At 46.1% G+C, this 16,368-nt stretch overlaps 1 protein-coding gene and 1 long non-coding RNA gene across 2 annotated transcripts; one reads left to right on the plus strand and one right to left on the minus strand.

The window, feature by feature from the left end:
* Window positions 1–258: 258 nt before the first annotated feature.
* Window positions 259–14,192, plus strand: map3k10 (mitogen-activated protein kinase kinase kinase 10). The gene is made up of 11 exons (XM_049726552.2): window positions 259–2,509; window positions 9,905–10,085; window positions 10,151–10,299; window positions 10,851–11,026; window positions 11,093–11,339; window positions 11,424–11,546; window positions 11,659–11,797; window positions 11,884–11,996; window positions 12,068–12,375; window positions 12,752–13,280; window positions 13,349–14,192. Exons 1-11 carry the CDS (start codon window positions 1,645–1,647, stop codon window positions 13,741–13,743), a joined length of 3,225 nt encoding a protein of 1,074 aa, XP_049582509.1. The 5' UTR covers window positions 259–1,644; the 3' UTR covers window positions 13,744–14,192.
* Window positions 6,657–15,993, minus strand: LOC125972691 (uncharacterized). Its single transcript, XR_007482887.2, has 3 exons — window positions 15,687–15,993; window positions 7,799–7,926; window positions 6,657–7,116 (listed from the first exon to the last, which is right to left on the minus strand). It is a non-coding gene; the product is annotated as an uncharacterized lncRNA (long non-coding RNA).
* Between the last annotated feature and the right edge of the window lie 375 nt (window positions 15,994–16,368).

Below are 16,368 nucleotides of genomic sequence, written 5' to 3' on the forward strand. Positions count from 1 at the left end.
TCATGTAGCTTAGAATCTTTGACATTCATACGTCTTTAAAATAAATGACCGGGCTTTGACTCGTGCATTATGCTATTAAATTTCCAATATCGAGACGTTCTATTTGTACAATGTGGCAATGAAAGCAAACTGCCGAGGTAATTGTCAATAATCCCTTATTATGGTATTGTGCCCACGTTAATGATTCATGAGCTGCCACATTGATGTAGGTCAGCGACAGAGGGTTTGAGACTACATTACCCAGAGTGCAACGGGACGTCATCGCCACCACCAGCGGCGGCCGCTCAGTGTCTCGCTCCGGTTCGAACAGACCAAAGGCGTCCTCCACCGCGCTGTGTCTTCCCGGATACTCTCCACTCTTCATGGGATATATGCACACAAACTGGCCCCCCCGACAGCTCTTTGCTCCGTGGGTCAGCGACAGGCCGGACAATTGTGCCTTGAGCCAAGTGCACGTCAGCCGGGGTGGATTTGTTCAGACGAGGAGTGATTCGCCCGGTGTTTTTGACAGCTCGACGTGTCTAAATACCGATGGAGCTTTTTTGGACATCTGGATGATTGGCAAGACAAGGGACTTCACGCAGGCTTGCGTGGATGCAGCCTCACGCCCATAACAAGTCGATGGATGTTGCTATGCCCACGGTGCAGGTCGGGTTACGGTGAATATTTATCATAGTCAACTATTCGGATGTGGCCTAAATCACTATTATTATTGAAATATTATAGGATGGAACGTGGCCTTAATTTATGGTGCATCTTATGGTTGATGCTGATCAATTATTTGTTCATCCTGTGGTAGTGTCTGTCTATCTTTAAGAAATCCCCCCCACCCCAGACATTTACAGACTCCTTCTCCTTCACTGATGGATAAGCTAACACAAAAATGAGACGTCCATTCGCCATCATTCCAGGGTTTGTTGTGTTCACACTGACCTGCTTTCCAGCCACGGATTGAATTAATTAATATGATCGGACCCCCGATTGATGGAGTCTGTCCGGGGTTCGTTTGAGCAGCAGGATTTAGTCCGGACCGGACTTTTGGGATGTAGGGCACAGAATAGAGATCCATCCATTCAGCCACCCATGCCTCATGGAGATGGCTGACGGGGGAGGAGCGTCTACACTGGATAATGAGGACCCCCACTCAGAGGATTGCACTCGGCTCTGTCAGGGTCTGTCATTTTTACTGGTAGTCTAAACCACAGTGAGTCCCCCCGCAAGCATATTCCAATGACAGTCCCTTTTGGATTCTCACAATTCATGGAAAACAGCATGGAGCCCTATTTGTCTTCTAATGTCGATCTACATGAACACTTAGCATATTAAAGATTATTGTAAGAAGTTACAAGCCAGTGTTTTAAAAAGGATACGGGATATGCCTTAAGAAGCCAACACACACCATTCAATGTCCGTCGGGAAGCGGGGATACTCTCATGCTTTTGGAGTTTGACCTCATGTCCATTGTACCTGAATGACCTGACCCTTCTGGGAATACGCGCTTGCTCCACAACCACGAGCGGAAACGTTATCTGTTTCAACAAGATGCGGGAATGGGGGCACGGCACTCCCGGTTCTTTAATCCGCTGACTCCCTTTACCCCGCTACCGGTGGTCTCGGACGCCTCGTTGATGGGCCTGAGTTGACATGAACCCGTACGGCAGAGTGAGCAACATGGCGGCCCCCCTCTCCTGCACCAGCTGTGGGGGTTGCTGCTCCCCACCTCCCCCGTGTCTCATCCCTTCCACGGCATCCTCCATGACCCCGCCACCCCTCATGTGCCCTGCCCCGGTCATGCAAGTGGAGAACGGCAGTAGCTGGAACTCATCCTTTGGCTCCCCGGAGTCTCACCACGACTGCACGGCGCTCAACCCTTACTGGACGGCGGTGTTTGATTACGAGGCCACGGCAGATGAGGAGTTGACCCTGAGGCGCGGGGACCTCTTGGAAGTTCTCTCCAAAGACTCTAAAGTTTCTGGCGATGAGGGTTGGTGGACGGGTAAGATCCAGGATAAGGTGGGTATCTTTCCCAGTAACTATGTGACAAAGGGGGACGCTCCAAACTACCAGCAGCTCACAGTGGATGTGGGCGAGTGCCCTTTGGAGGTGGACTTTTCCGAACTGCTCCTGGAGGAGGTTATCGGAGCGGGTGGTTTTGGGAAGGTCTACAAAGGAATTTGGCAAGGGGATGAAGTTGCGGTCAAGGCTGCGAGGCAAGACCCAGATGAAGACATCAGCGTGACAGCGGAGAGCGTCCGCCAGGAGGCCAGACTCTTCTGGATGCTCCGGCACCCTAACATCATCGCCCTGCGCGGGGTCTGCTTGCGGGAGCCCAATCTGTGCTTGGTCATGGAATACGCCAGAGGCGGGGCCCTCAACCGAGCCTTGGCTGGAAAGAAGGTGCCCCCGAGGGTGCTGGTGAACTGGGCTGTGCAAATTGCCACGGGGATGGACTACCTTCACAACCAGGCGTTTGTACCCATCATCCACAGAGACCTCAAGTCCAGTAATAGTGAGTACCCATCTCTTTGTAGTCTTAATGACTTTGAAGAACTTTAAAGAGTCAGGAAATGGGAGCAATAGGAAGAGCAATTTGCATTTCCATCTTCAACAACACAACCAATATGGCTGTATTGATTTCCTGTCCTAGTGACATGTTTGCGGTTTTAATGTTCACTCTGTGGTCACAACACATATTGACCCTTAGGAACTACACTGAATACACAATCCATGATGCACTCGCTGACCTTGATATTACGACACAATTAATATTGCATCATGTAATATCACATAAATGCCGGGAAGTCAAAATTCTGGTCTCCTTTGGCCAAGTTCTCCCGCCATCACCCATCTGCTCCTCCCCGTGCGTACGCAAGGAGAGCAATTCTGCTCTGCAACTCACTGTGCTATTTTTGGTCCTTTGTGCTACTTGCTGTTTTAAAGACGCAGTTGTTAGCGCATCACACAAATGGCACAAAAAGCGTGAACGCATGGAAGCGCATGGGAGATGTGGACGGCGGCGTGCGTTGATTTCCTCTGACGTGCTTGATGGTGGGGGATGGAGACGACAAGTGTGGGAGGAGAGTGCAGGATGCTGACGAAAGGGATCTTTTTTCTTTTTTTTAAAAGGGCGAGACGGTTAAAGAGTAGTGTAAACAACTACATTGCTGATCTGCAGGAAAGATCATCTTAATGTCTTTCCTCTCCCATAGGTGGCTCCAATAACGATAAATGTGACCAAATGTGACCATGGGGATACGATTATACATGACGTTGCTTCTGTGCCACTGAGTCACGCAGCTTCTAGCCTCTATCGGCCGCTCCGTTAAATGTCAATGCCCTAATTTAGGCTATTGTCTACTTGTAAATAACCAAAATGCCGCTCTGTTTTAGTCAAGTCTCGAACCCGCTCTTAATACCCCGCCGTGGAAAATATATTTTAAATAAATAAAAATAATAAAATGATTGAAATTAAATTAAATAAATAAATATGTGTATTGTGAAGCTTAAGTGTTCTGGGGTCCATGCAAGGAGGTTATAAAGCGTGAGTGATGCGAGTGACGGGAAAGAACAAGAGAAGGGGAGAGCAGGGGGGTAAACAGTGGTTCATCTCCGTTTTGGGTTACACCTCAGCTCATTGAGCGGGTGCAGCGCTCTCAGGTGTCCTCTTCAAACCATCCACCGCTTGGCACGGGTGAGCGTCCCCGGAGTCTCTCCTCAAACTTTCCTTGGTCCTTCCATGCTTCTTTAAAGAAGTCATCAAAAGCCAAAACTGTTTTTGTTTTTTTCAAAACGGAGTTTTATTTTTGCCTCACAAGTACGATTTCCTCTAAAAATGATCCGCTCGTAGTTTACAAGTCACGCCAGTGTACTTTTGTATAGTCTGGCCGGGGGATAATCTGATTACCATGACCTCTTTTCGAGTGATGTCACATCACGTTTGTGAGCAGGCCACTCGTTGGCTTCGTGGTCATGGTTTACCTGTCACCCTGATCCCGCATCAGCCTCAGGTTTCTTAACCACGGAGGGCACCGGTCCCACTAGATTGCATAAAGTGGCCATTGTCATCGCTACGCACTAATACAGTTTACTCATCACGTCAGAAAGCTTCATCATACCCGTCTATGAAATGTTCCTTTAATTAAGAATGTCAAAATATGAGATTTGAAGGATGCATCTGGGACATCACAAAAAAATAGACTAAAATTACTGACAAACATTTGCGACCTTGAACAAACCCTGCAACATTCACTGCCTTCAAAAACAATCGTTCGCCTCTTAGCTGTCCTATAATTTTTCCTCCTTTTCCTCGAATCAAGGACAAGTGGGTGACATGATGAACTTTAAATATTCATAAAAATCATTTCTGTTTTGGTGTGCCCCGCCCGTATCCTCATATTGCTTTTATGATAGGGATCAAATGTTACCTAATAATTGCACGGACCATTTAAAAAAGCTGTTATGATGGAGCAACACTTGTTCTAGCGATTGTTTCAAAAGTGCGTGTATGCACGCTCGCATGAGGCCGGACGCGTGAGCCAGGCTGACATTACATGCTGTTCTTACCGCTTCAAATGGGAGCCGTGTTTACATAGTCAACACTCATCTGAATAGAGGGAGCCCTCATGTCCCCAGGCAGGCTTGTCAACTCTCTCATTTCATCGGGAACAAAAACACAAACGTCTATTTTTTGATTAATCGTACTTAACGTGGCTAGCGACCGTCCCGGTAAGTGTTTTATTAGCCGCTAATCAGATTAGCGAGGCGAGATATTAGCCTTTATAACGCGACGCGGCTGTGAGAATAAAGAAAAACGGGACTGTTGAGGAAAAGGATTAGAGGGGTGGCCGGCTAATCCCTCCGAGAGTGCTGGACATGGTGACTAAGTTAGACGAGTGCGAAGGGCGAGCAGTTTTTTTAGGAAATAAGATACCGTTAACATCATATCACTGTCCTCGTGGATTCGAGAACAATTAGAAAACAATCTGTGTATTCTCTGCTCTTATCCAGTACAGTGCGTTGAATATGTGGCCTTGTGTGTGTGCATGGAGGTCGGACAGCAGGACACGCTGGCGCTGGAGCCCACACTCTCCATACCACACACACACACACACACATACAGCACAAACACATGTACACATCGCCAGAGAGCAACAATGACCCCATTCTCACACCGCAGCCCAAGACAGAAAGAGAGCATGGCTCACAGTGGCAGAGAAGTCACTGCAGGGGAGGAAGAGGAGGAGGAGGAGGAGGAGGAAGGAGAAGCCACGGGCAACTTGAGGCAGGGAATGAGAGAGTGGAGGCATGGATGCAGGCAAGCAAGCAAGGAGCAAAGCAGGAATGTTCAAAACCCCTGGAGGCTCGAATGGGAATGAAGAGATGGATGGACGGGAGGGAGGGAGGGATGGAGGGAGGGATGAATGCCGCTATGGGGACATGTATAACACCAGTTTGACTTTTGTGTAGGGTAACATTGTGAAACATGCCACAGGCCATAATGAGGGACACATAGCATGGTAAGGAATTGTATAAAAGGAAAAAAAAAAGGATGAAGCAAACTTAGTTTGATCCTTTTCATGGATCTAACATGAAGAATAAGAAAATGAAGCGGTCAATTTTTTGTCAAGGGTTCTTAATGCTGCAATAAATAAATACTCATATTGAGTATTTTGCATGTTTCCCGAACATCGCTGCATTAGTATTAGTGCCCACGTTGGCCTCGTATCAGTTTCAGAAATGATCTTGCGCTTGCACTTTGTCCTGTTTGTTGCCGTGTGAACACAAGCAGATGTTTCAATGGCGTTGTACTGACACTGACACCAGTCATTAGCCTCAAGTGCACACCATCCCAACACAATACACAAATGCGTGCGCGCACAACAGCAACTGTGACTATTTTCCCCACTGGTCAATAAGTTGATTGGAACCAACCAACCAACCAACAACCCCCCACCACCTCTTTCACTCTACTTACTGCATTGCAGTGCAGACCAGACTCCCTGTGGACCTGCAAGATTTCTGACACACATTCTCATGCTCCATTTTTTTGGCAGGCCAATGTGCATATTCATACAAGGGCCTTTCTCACCATATTAAAAAAATCTGTAATAGAAAAACTGAAACTGCCAAATTTATATCCAATGGTCTCCGACACTCACTAGTGGAAATAATAAACTGAATCGTAGCTCAGACAATTGCTGACATTTTAAAAGGACATGAATGGTACTGCTGGATTGCCTCAGTGAAGACTCTGAGTTCCCCCTCGGTTGTACCTCCTGGCCTATTAGTATGTTTACTCTTCTATTAGAAGGTCATTGTTGTTGTTTGCCAGCAGCCTGGCACGGCGAGTGTCGACTCGGGCCAAACGGAGCGGGTGCCGGGCATCCCGCTGGCCCACGGAGACTTTAGCCACACGCATGGGGGCACTTGGATAGCAATTGAGCTACTGAGAGTGGGCTCAATCTTTTTTTTTTTTAAATAGGAGAATAATTGAAAGTAAAATCATATTTTACGGTTTTATGTCAGTAAATGGCAATGACATTTTCATCCATCTTCAATACTTAAATACTTAAAATATCAATCAGCGTAAACTAGTGTTTTAAAACCTTTTTGAGCAAAAAATAAAATACAAGTAAAATAAAATAAAAAAGAAAATGTAAAGAACATGTTTTCTTTCATTTATTAAAAACGATCAAGGGGCCACTCGGAGTGCGGTCGGGCCCGCAAGTCACCCACAGGCCACCAGTTGCCCATCCCTGATTCATGCACTCAAAACTGACAAAAATGGCTCAACTCAAGTTCTCACTGGCTCAATCTGTCATACTCTGTATTGAGAGTAGCTTAAGATAAACGGATTCAATTCAAAGTGACGTCCCACTCTCATCTCATAGCACACACTCCATCACTCCCAAGAGCCAAGAAGAAGCCTCTGCATTTAAAAGCTCCCAAGTTTCCCAAAAGAGGTGGGCGGTCAAGTCACACGAACTTGGCAGCTGCGTTTGTGTGCAGACAAAGTGAATGACTGCAGGGTAAGAGTGTGCTACAGCGACGGCGCTTTGGAGCCCAGCCTCGGCGCCTGGTGCTGGTCCAGCCAAACTGGGGTATCAGTAACACACGCTGTATGGGAAGAGACCCGCAAGATGCTCGTAAAGGCTTTAACTGGAAGTGGTACAAGATGTAATGACAATACTGCGTGAATGTTGCACATTCTAAGTGGGGGTTAGAATCAACTGGGCCATGTTAAACAGTAAATTGTATGTGGAGCCTCAGAAGCTATTACAGGGTCAATGTTTTCCTATTGCAGCCCGTTGGTGGAGATGCTGACTATTTGTTTTGCCATGCTCCATTTCTGAAGTCTGCATTCGGCCGTGTCGCTCTGGGTGCAGCGGGAATTATGAGAACAGACGAATAACAACACAAGAAAGAAAATAACTAAATATACAATACATGCTAAATGATTTTTATTTTTTGCTCATTAACATTGCCATTTTAAATTATTATAAATTATATTATTTTATTATTTATTTTTTACTTATTTGATATTATTATCAAGGGCATATTTCTTGCTTGATGCATTTGTGGGCTTGAACTCTAATTGAAAAAAGGCAGGAGCATAAAAGTAGCGGGAGTCATTGAGACACAAAGACACGATGTGCTGCCAGCAGAGGGACAAAAGCTCAGCCTCCAGTCATTTGTCCTCTTTACCTCCGCATCTTTTCATCCCATCCTTCTATCCTCCTTCCTGCTCGTGCATGTCGCTTCTCTGCCCAAACGTCCATTTCTTTCTTTTTTTTCTTACCTTTTTTTCTGCCCCAGTTTCCCAGCTGCGATATCTCGCCCGCCTTCCTTGGCCTTGTTTTCTCCAGCCGGCCTTTTCATCATCACCATCGAGGCACCAACACTTTTGCTTCCTTGTCTCCTTGCAGACTAGAGGAAGGGAAGGCAGATGATAAAGATTTACCCATTGAAATGAAATGCCATTCATTTGTTCCAGCCATTTTGGGCTACTTGATTTTCCATCAAAAAAAATAAAATAAATAAAAACAATGAAAGGCACTATTGGCCATGTTTAGATGCTTCCGGTTGCATTGTAACACAGTTTATGCCAGCATGTCAAAAGAGATGTTATTGGAGTGGAATGTGGTAAAATGGAGCAAAGTGTTGGAGGTGGCAGTGGGAGGTGATACACGAACTTGTTGAGTCGCTGACTTGGCGCCATGGCAACCCTTTTATACTGCTAAATATAACTATTTGCTTACGTTCCTGGTTTAAAATGTTCATGTGGTGGGATGGAAATGCTTGTCTACACTCGGCTACCAGAATATTATGTTGTATTTGATCTTTTCGGCTTTTTAGCTCGGTGAAATCATCTTGGCATTCCATTTTTGAATTCTAATGTCAAGTGTCTAATGCGAAAGGAAATCACAGTGATGATGCATTCACAAACAGCAATTCAGCTGACAGTAAACAATTGTTGCAGTTTACTGAGCAGTTGTCTTCTTTGTGTGCTGTATATACGTATGCGTGTGCTGCTGCCACCTGGTGGCCAAAGCACGCACAGCACAAGAAGTTCCACAAACGCTTTATCATATTTTTATATATTTATTTACATTTATTATCATATTTTTTTGTCAATGTATACAGTAATTTAATAAAACATTTTACTGCATGTGTACTTTTAGAATATTGCTTTTGTTTTGTTTTTCAAACCTGTTTACTTTTAGTGACATTTAGCTAGCGTGACCTCCGCCCTTATTACCATAACAACAAATTGATAACACAGCACTTGAGCCAAAACAACACGTCAAGTGGTTTGACACGTCTTTCTTTCACACGCACATAAATTGCATAAAGATTGAATCCTTTTAGTTGAGCAAACAATGACACTGCAAACTTTAAGTGACAGAAAAAAATCCAATTATTTATCTAAGATTATTAGAAATATTAGCTCTTAACAGAATTTTCTAGAAGCTAAAGGAAAGCTGATGGGTTTACGTGTTTTTAATTATGACATTGAGAAATTATTTTGACTGTTTTTGTATCAGTCCCTCTCAAAAATTTTTTTAAAAGTCATTAATGGAATAGTTTTTATCTCCACACTGTACAAAATCGAATACAAGTGCTAAAACGAATGACACGTTGAAAGTATCAGCCAAATGCACGATGTCATCCATTTATTTGTCAATCGGCCTAACTTTTCATGAGTCACAATCGGCCAATGGATTGACTGTGGAAAAACGAGAACAGGTTCCTCCGAGAGTTTGTGGACAGAGAGGCACACCTTTTATAGCGTAAAGGCTTTTGCTGTGTGTATTGACGAGGGTTATGTGTATGTCAACAAAAACGCTGCTATTTGTGTGTGTTTGTGCCTGAGAGGCTCCACCACCCTTTGCATAAGCCTGCAGATAAGAGTGAGAGTGAGAAGACAGACTCCACCTGCCTCCCAGTACTTGCAAAGTGTGTACACTCCAAATATTTCCATAGCTGGCTCGCACGCGGAAATAAAGGAGGAAGTCCGTACAGTATGAGGCGGGGAGGGAAGAGCTGCATAATGCAAACACAAGAGTGCTGCTATGGTGACTTAGCTGTCAGCAATTTTACAAAACAATAATAGATTTGTTGCTGTAGTTTTAATTAAATATTTTAAATAACTGTAATACAGTGGTGCTTTGAAAAAACAGCTGTTTTTTTGGGACAGAAATTTTTTGTATAACCGCAGCTTTACAGTCCATTTAGCTTAATGCTAACAAACAATGCAAAACACCATTAACAGCCTAATGAATAGCATCAGTATTGGACAATTATTCCATTGTGTATTTTTTAAATGAGTGTCACAGTAAAAAAAAAAAAGGAAAAATAGTGAGTCAGCATATTTGAGTTATTTGTGTCATTGTGCGTTTTTCAGTCCTCATTCTGGAGCCGATGGAGCGTGACGACCTGAGCGTGAAGACCCTGAAGATCACCGACTTCGGCCTGGCGCGAGAGTGGCACCAGACCACCAAGATGAGCGCGGCGGGCACGTACGCCTGGATGGCGCCCGAAGTCATCAAGCTCTCCCTCTTCTCCAAGAGCAGCGATGTTTGGAGGTAGGTGCTGCACTCCTTATTCCTCTTTGAGCATCACATTCAAGCTCCATGTGTGTGTGTCACAGTTTTGGCGTGCTGCTGTGGGAGCTGCTCACCGGCGAGGTTCCCTACAGAGAAATAGACGCGCTAGCCGTAGCTTACGGCGTGGCCATGAACAAGCTAACACTTCCCGTCCCTTCCACGTGCCCTGAACCTTTCGCTCAGCTCCTAGCAGGTAAGCTGGACCACCTTCACCACTATAGCTGATTTAATGGGCTGAATTAAATCAAAGTTGCTGCTGTCTGGCCAAAACCTGTTCGAGCATGCACAATCATCTCAACGGATCGCTTCAAGCCATGTTGCATGCCTCCAAAAAACAGAAAGGGCTTTACTCAAAGTGTCAAGCTACTAAATCTTTTTTCATCCTTATATTAATGTCATCCATGCTTATCCTTTAATGTCACGTTCAGTGGGTCAGTGTGACTTCATTGAGGCGTTGGACTGATAGCAGCAGCAGCAGCAACAATGTGAAGGTGTGATGACAGTCGTGTCGTGTGCGCTTCTCTCAACTGCCTTTGGCTCGGAATGGATGCCATATGTCCGCCCTCTTCCACTTCACCTCATTCCTGGAATACAAAGTCTATCGTTTTTTTTGGTCCCCGCTTCTACACTCACCAGTAGAAAAATAATCAAAAAATAATAACGTTTTTGTTTTGAGCCATTCAGAGGTTGCTGGTGTGTTTTGGGTTGTTGTTGTAACCGGAGATTGCTTGTTTTGTCCCCCAGAGTGCTGGAGCCCGATCCCCCACAGCAGGCCCTCCTTCACCAGCATCCACCGGCGGCTGCTGGCCATCGAGCAGTCGGCCATGTTCCAAATGCCCCTGGAGTCCTTCCACTCCTTGCAGGAAGACTGGAGGCTGGAGATCCAGCAGATGTTTGACGAGCTGCGGGCCAAAGAGAAGGTAGGTGCCTGAAGGCAGGAAGGGGTGTGGAGAAGAAAACTAAAAAGCATTCACGTCTCTCCCCAGGAGCTGAGGTCTTGGGAGGAGGCGCTGGCCCGGGCGGCCGAGGAGCAACGAGAGCAGGAGGAGCAGCTGAGGAGGCGAGAGCAGGAGCTAGCCGAGCGCGAGATCGATATCGTGGAGCGTGAGCTCAACATCATCATCCACCAAGTGTACCAGGAGAAGCCCAGCGTGAAAAAGAGGAAGGGACACTTCAAGAAGAGCAGGCTGCTCAAGCTGAGCAGAGACGGCAACAGCATCAGCCTGCCCTCTGGTGAGTGCAAACAAGTATTGCACCCAGTCAGTCAACTATGTTTTGGATATATTTATTATATAATGTATGATAATGTGCGTAAAGGCTTCGAGCACAAGATCACGGTGCAGGCGTCGCCCAGCGTGGACAAGAGGAAGATGCCGGGCAGCGAAAGCACCACACCTCCCGCCAGCCCGGGCGTCATTCCTCGCCTTCGAGCCATACGATGTGAGACCCTACTGATATCATATGGAGCAGTGCCACCTCAAAAAACTCAACCAGTTTGACCTCCTTCTTAGCACATTTTGTAAATGATTGTGGCTGTTGAAATGTTTGACAGTGACGCCAAGCGACGGCAGCAAGACGTGGGGCCGCAGCACGGTGTGCAAGAAGGAAGATGTGTCGGCCGGCAAGAAGAAAGGACGAACGTGGGGGCCCAGCTCGACCCATCAGAGGGAGAGGGTCGGGGGCGAGGACAAGTAAGCAAGCCTTGGACTTGGCCAGCATCTTGAAATTGAACAATTGATAGCTATTTATTTTTTGCATCCATTCATCCATTCCTCAGACTGAAATCGCTGAGCGAGGGTGGCAAAGTGTGGTCATCCAGTGCCCCGAACCTGGGAAAGTCCCCCAAGCACGCACCCATGACGGTGGGCTTCTCCAGCCTCAGTGAGATGGGTGAGTCGCTTGTTTGAGTTTAAACCAAAATGCTCTCAATCAACTTGCCCATCCTCCATTTTGTCCCTCAGAGGAGTGCTGCGAGTCGGAGGAGTCGCCGGGTTCCCTGCAGCCCTCCGAGACCAGCAGCAACGGGGCTGCAGACGACTCGGGGTCTTTGTGGAGCACCCCGGGGTCCGGCGCGGCAACCGCTACGGTGGGCTCGTCAGGCGCCAGCTCCACTCAGGGTTCCGTGGGAATGGCGGCGGCGCTGAGCCACCAGGAGTCGCTAAGACGTTGCGGCCAGAGGAAGAAGAGCGACATGCTGCTGTTGGGTTGTGCCTCGCTGCTGGCCTCGGTGGGCTTGGGCCAAGACCTGATGCAGCTGGGCAGACTGCAGGTAAGGCTACATAAACTGCATGGATATAAAAAGTCTACACACCCCTCTTTCAAATGCCAGTTTTTACTGACCTTAAAAAAACAGCCACAGTTGTAACAAGGTGTGCACACTTATGCAACCGCATTACTTCAGTTCATTTTTAACTTTTTTTTTTTTTCCTTTACATTGTACAGGTTACACAGGTCACAATAATGGTGAAAAAGTTTTGAAATGACTTATCTTGGTGTATTTTTAAATATCACTCAAATCTGTCAATTGAGTAGGGGTGTGTAGACTTTTTATATACATTTTTGATTGTCTTGTATGCGCTTGTACGGGAGCATTATGAGCGACAACTGTTTCGAAAGTGACAAAGCCGTGTCGTTGTCCTCGTTAGGTGCTCCAGGACGAGCAGGACATAAAAGAGGAGCAGAGGAAGAAGAAGGAAAGTCTTTTCCAGCGCACGGGACGTTTCCGTCGCAGCACGTCGCCCCCCAGCAGAAACCTCTCCTTGTCCCTCTCCCGCCATCACGATTCCACGTTGCCCTCCCTGGACCCTTCCCCGTCCGTCACGCTGCTCTCCTTGTCCTCGCTGTCCGACTGCAACTCCACCAAATCCCTCCTACCTTCCGACATGGACGACTACCCTTTGACGCCGGGCAGAATGCAAGCCCCGCCCCCGACGGGCTCCTCCCTCAACCCGCTGTTGGACTTGCGGACAGAGAGTTTCAAGAAGGAGCCCAACCAGTCGCTCACGCCCACCCACGTGTCGGCCGCCATGGCGTTCAATAGGGGGCACAGACGTACGCCGTCTGACGGAGCCATACGACCACGGGCGCAGACTCTTGTCCACCGCAGGACGCCGTCTGATGGAAGCATGCCCATGCCCCCTCTGGCGGGGGAACCCATCATCAGAGTAACCAAAGGTAACTAACTAACTTAACTTTTTTTTTCTTCTTTCAATTAATATACTGTATCCCGTCGGACGTCGCAGGTGCGCTGGACTCCCTGGACGTCCCTCGCCTGCCGGACCCCTCGGCCATCTTCCCTCAGCCCCAGCGTCGAAAGGCCCCCGCTCCCCCCGTTCCGGCTCCCCTCTGTCTCATCAGCCCCCTGGAGCGACCCAAAACACTGGAGTTCGCCGGCCGTCCCCGGCCAGCTCCGGCCCGGGCACGGGGCGACCCGTGGAAGCTGGGCTCGCTGTCCGGAAACTTCAACTCGTCGCCGGGCGCCGGCTGCATGGGACCCCCGGGATCGGGGGACGGCGACAACGGCGCCACGCGGCCCAACTTGATGGACATGGACGTGGAGGGGCAAAGTTTGGACCACACGGTACCTCTGTGCGGGAAGATTCAGCCCGCTGCCCTTTGCGGGCAACAGTACACATAACAGCCCGCTTTTTGCACCGCAATCCAGCAACGATGACACTTACTGGAAGCCATTCCTCCTACTAAGGTACGAAGAGCGCCCACCATTCTCCCGACAAACCCGAGCACCACAGAAACACCTCAAAAAGCCATTCATTCCGTCAACAGGTGAACTCAGCTGCTTTCAACATTCCCATTTGTTGTATCATGAACCAAAACATTTGCTTCCCCTCATGTCATGCAAAGTTGTGAAAAGCCAGTTCACTCTACTATTGGAGGTCAACAAAGCTCGACAAGATTGAGCCACTTGGAATAAGAGTGGGCTGATTTCATTTTGCTGCAATAACATCTGACAGATTTATATTTCAGTCATTTTAAGCACACCTAATCTTTTTACTTAAATTTCAGTTTTACTCCAAATCTAATGAGTTTGGAGTTCTGAAGCTTATTCAGTACTTATTGGAATGTTACAAGAGAGAAAATTGCATAATAGTATTACGGGGGGGGGGGGGGGGGGAATAGCATTTTACAGGAGTAAAGTTGGAATATTAAGAGTGGGAGGAGTCTAAATTTTACAATCAAAACATCCAAATATTATTAGGGAACTGTATTAACCATGAGAAAAATCTAATTCAAAAATAATTTCATGATAAAAATGAATAGCTAAAATGAGATCATGTCCACATGAACAATTGAAGCAATAGTACATTCCAAATTCAATTTCAATTTTTATTTCATTTTTCCCTAATTTTCCTCTTTAAAAAGCACACCTCTTAAATTGACTTTTGTATATGTACAACTTCAACGACCATATTCAAACACGCTGCCTTTTTGACCATTTACATCCACCATCCTTCTCCATTTTGTCAAAATGAGTCTTGAGCTGGCTTTGGTGGCATCGATGAACCTTTTCCTCTATCCACCGCCTCAGCATGGATTCATCATGACTTTTAAACAAATACAACATGCAACGTTAACCTCACAAGTCCGCTTTAAACCCCCACGAAACGCATCCAACCCGCCCTCGGTATCCCCCTCAGTACTGTCTCAGTCCCAGTGGCACTTTAGGAGTCTTGTTTGTGGGCCACTTGCAGCTGACAAATCACTTTGGACTTGTTACACTACTGTGCAAATAAGTGAGTAGGTGTGTATGTGTGTGCGTGCGTGGGTGGGTGTGACCTCCTTGTGCTCATGAGTATTTATTATGATTAAATTAATTGTTATTATCGGAAATAATTATTGTTACAATGCTTTTTTTCCCCCCTGTACATCTTTGTTAATACAACATGAAGGCAGGTGTGGAAAAATGAGAACTCAAGTGTCATGTAATGAATGCTTGGTTGTGAGATGAATAAAAGGTAAGAATGATGATTCAGTGTCATTCATAAATGGATCTGTTGTACCTAATGTTTGCATGACTTGTTATATAAAGTGCAGTACCACATAATGTCGTCTAGGTGGCAGCAGTGTGTGCTATGATGTCATGTTTTGCAATCTACACCCAATGAAGCGCTTTGTGTAGTCTAGAAACTACCTTAACAATGTCTTTAAACCCTAAAATAGCACCCTGAACCCATCAATTTCACAATAGATTATTTTATATTATTCAGTTTGTCAAATTCAGACTGTCTTTGTTTTTCTAGCATGCTTGTTTTTTTCAGCAATGCCTTAAGTGTTAATTTAACCACACGTTTTTTTCAGTCTTATATTTGACACCTGCACTTTCACCAAGTTCTGTCACTTTAAGTTGGCGTTTTACCTCTTCAAAAAGGTAAATTGGCTTGGCAATGAAGCCCGCAAACACAAAAAGAAAAAGAAAGATTAACAAGCACCCGAGACAGTTCGTATCAACCGATTAAAGTTAATTTTAGATGACGAATATTTTTTTAGACCCAAGTGAGTCTTACCAATGCATCTTACCAATAAACAATGGCCATTCGAGGAAAAAAAACAAAAAAAACATACCTCAATCCAGCATTTGATGCCGCTCCGGTTTGAAGCAACCCCAAACGTTCGCCCTCCTCACACCTGGAATTTCCAAACGAACGCCACGAACAATAATGAATCCAAATGACGCCGTTTTTGATCGACTAAACCCTATATAGTCAATTTCTGTGGCTGATAAGGGAGTTAAGACGTGTTGAAAGTACAAAAATAAGGTGACGGAGAGTTCTGGAAGTTTCCAGGCACTTGACAAGTCCCATGCCGTGTTCAAGTTTACCGCTGGTTTTAATATTCTTCCTCGTACAATGCATGACAATGCATGAGAGCCCTCTAGTGGCATGGAGGTAAATTATATCAACGCAAAACATGGCTCATACAGCGACCACCAATCAAACGTCCTTCTAGACGCCGGCCAGTTGCCTAGCAACCGTCTCACTGCCATGGTGACGTTATTAAACTAGACTACAATGAAAAGAAAAGGGTACAAAGAGAAGAGGGATGATTGTGAAATGGATGAGGAGAGAAAGACGGAAGGGACAACACACAAACACACACAAACACACGCGCCAACCCTACTTTAAAGCACTCACACTAATTTGACACCGTACTTTGAAACCTTAATCGTAGTTTGAAACCCAACCCAAAATCGAAGTCTTAATTTGCAATCCTGACCCTGATTTGAAACCCTACTTTGAAACCTTAA

Source organism: Syngnathus scovelli, chromosome 7 (genome assembly GCF_024217435.2).
Source record: "Syngnathus scovelli strain Florida chromosome 7, RoL_Ssco_1.2, whole genome shotgun sequence".
Classification (NCBI taxonomy): domain Eukaryota; kingdom Metazoa; phylum Chordata; class Actinopteri; order Syngnathiformes; family Syngnathidae; genus Syngnathus; species Syngnathus scovelli.

What these genes read in the sequence shown, in the direction of transcription:
- map3k10 (XM_049726552.2), top strand. Translation starts at nt 1,645, where the DNA reads ATGAACCCGTACGGCAGAGTGAGCAACATGGCGGCCCCCCTCTCCTGC. An exon ending in AGACCTCAAGTCCAGTAATA is followed by an intron (nt 2,510 to 9,904) that starts GTGAGTACCCAT and finishes TGCGTTTTTCAG; the next exon opens with TCCTCATTCTGGAGCCGATG. An exon ending in CAGCATCAGCCTGCCCTCTG is followed by an intron (nt 11,340 to 11,423) that starts GTGAGTGCAAAC and finishes ATGTGCGTAAAG; the next exon opens with GCTTCGAGCACAAGATCACG.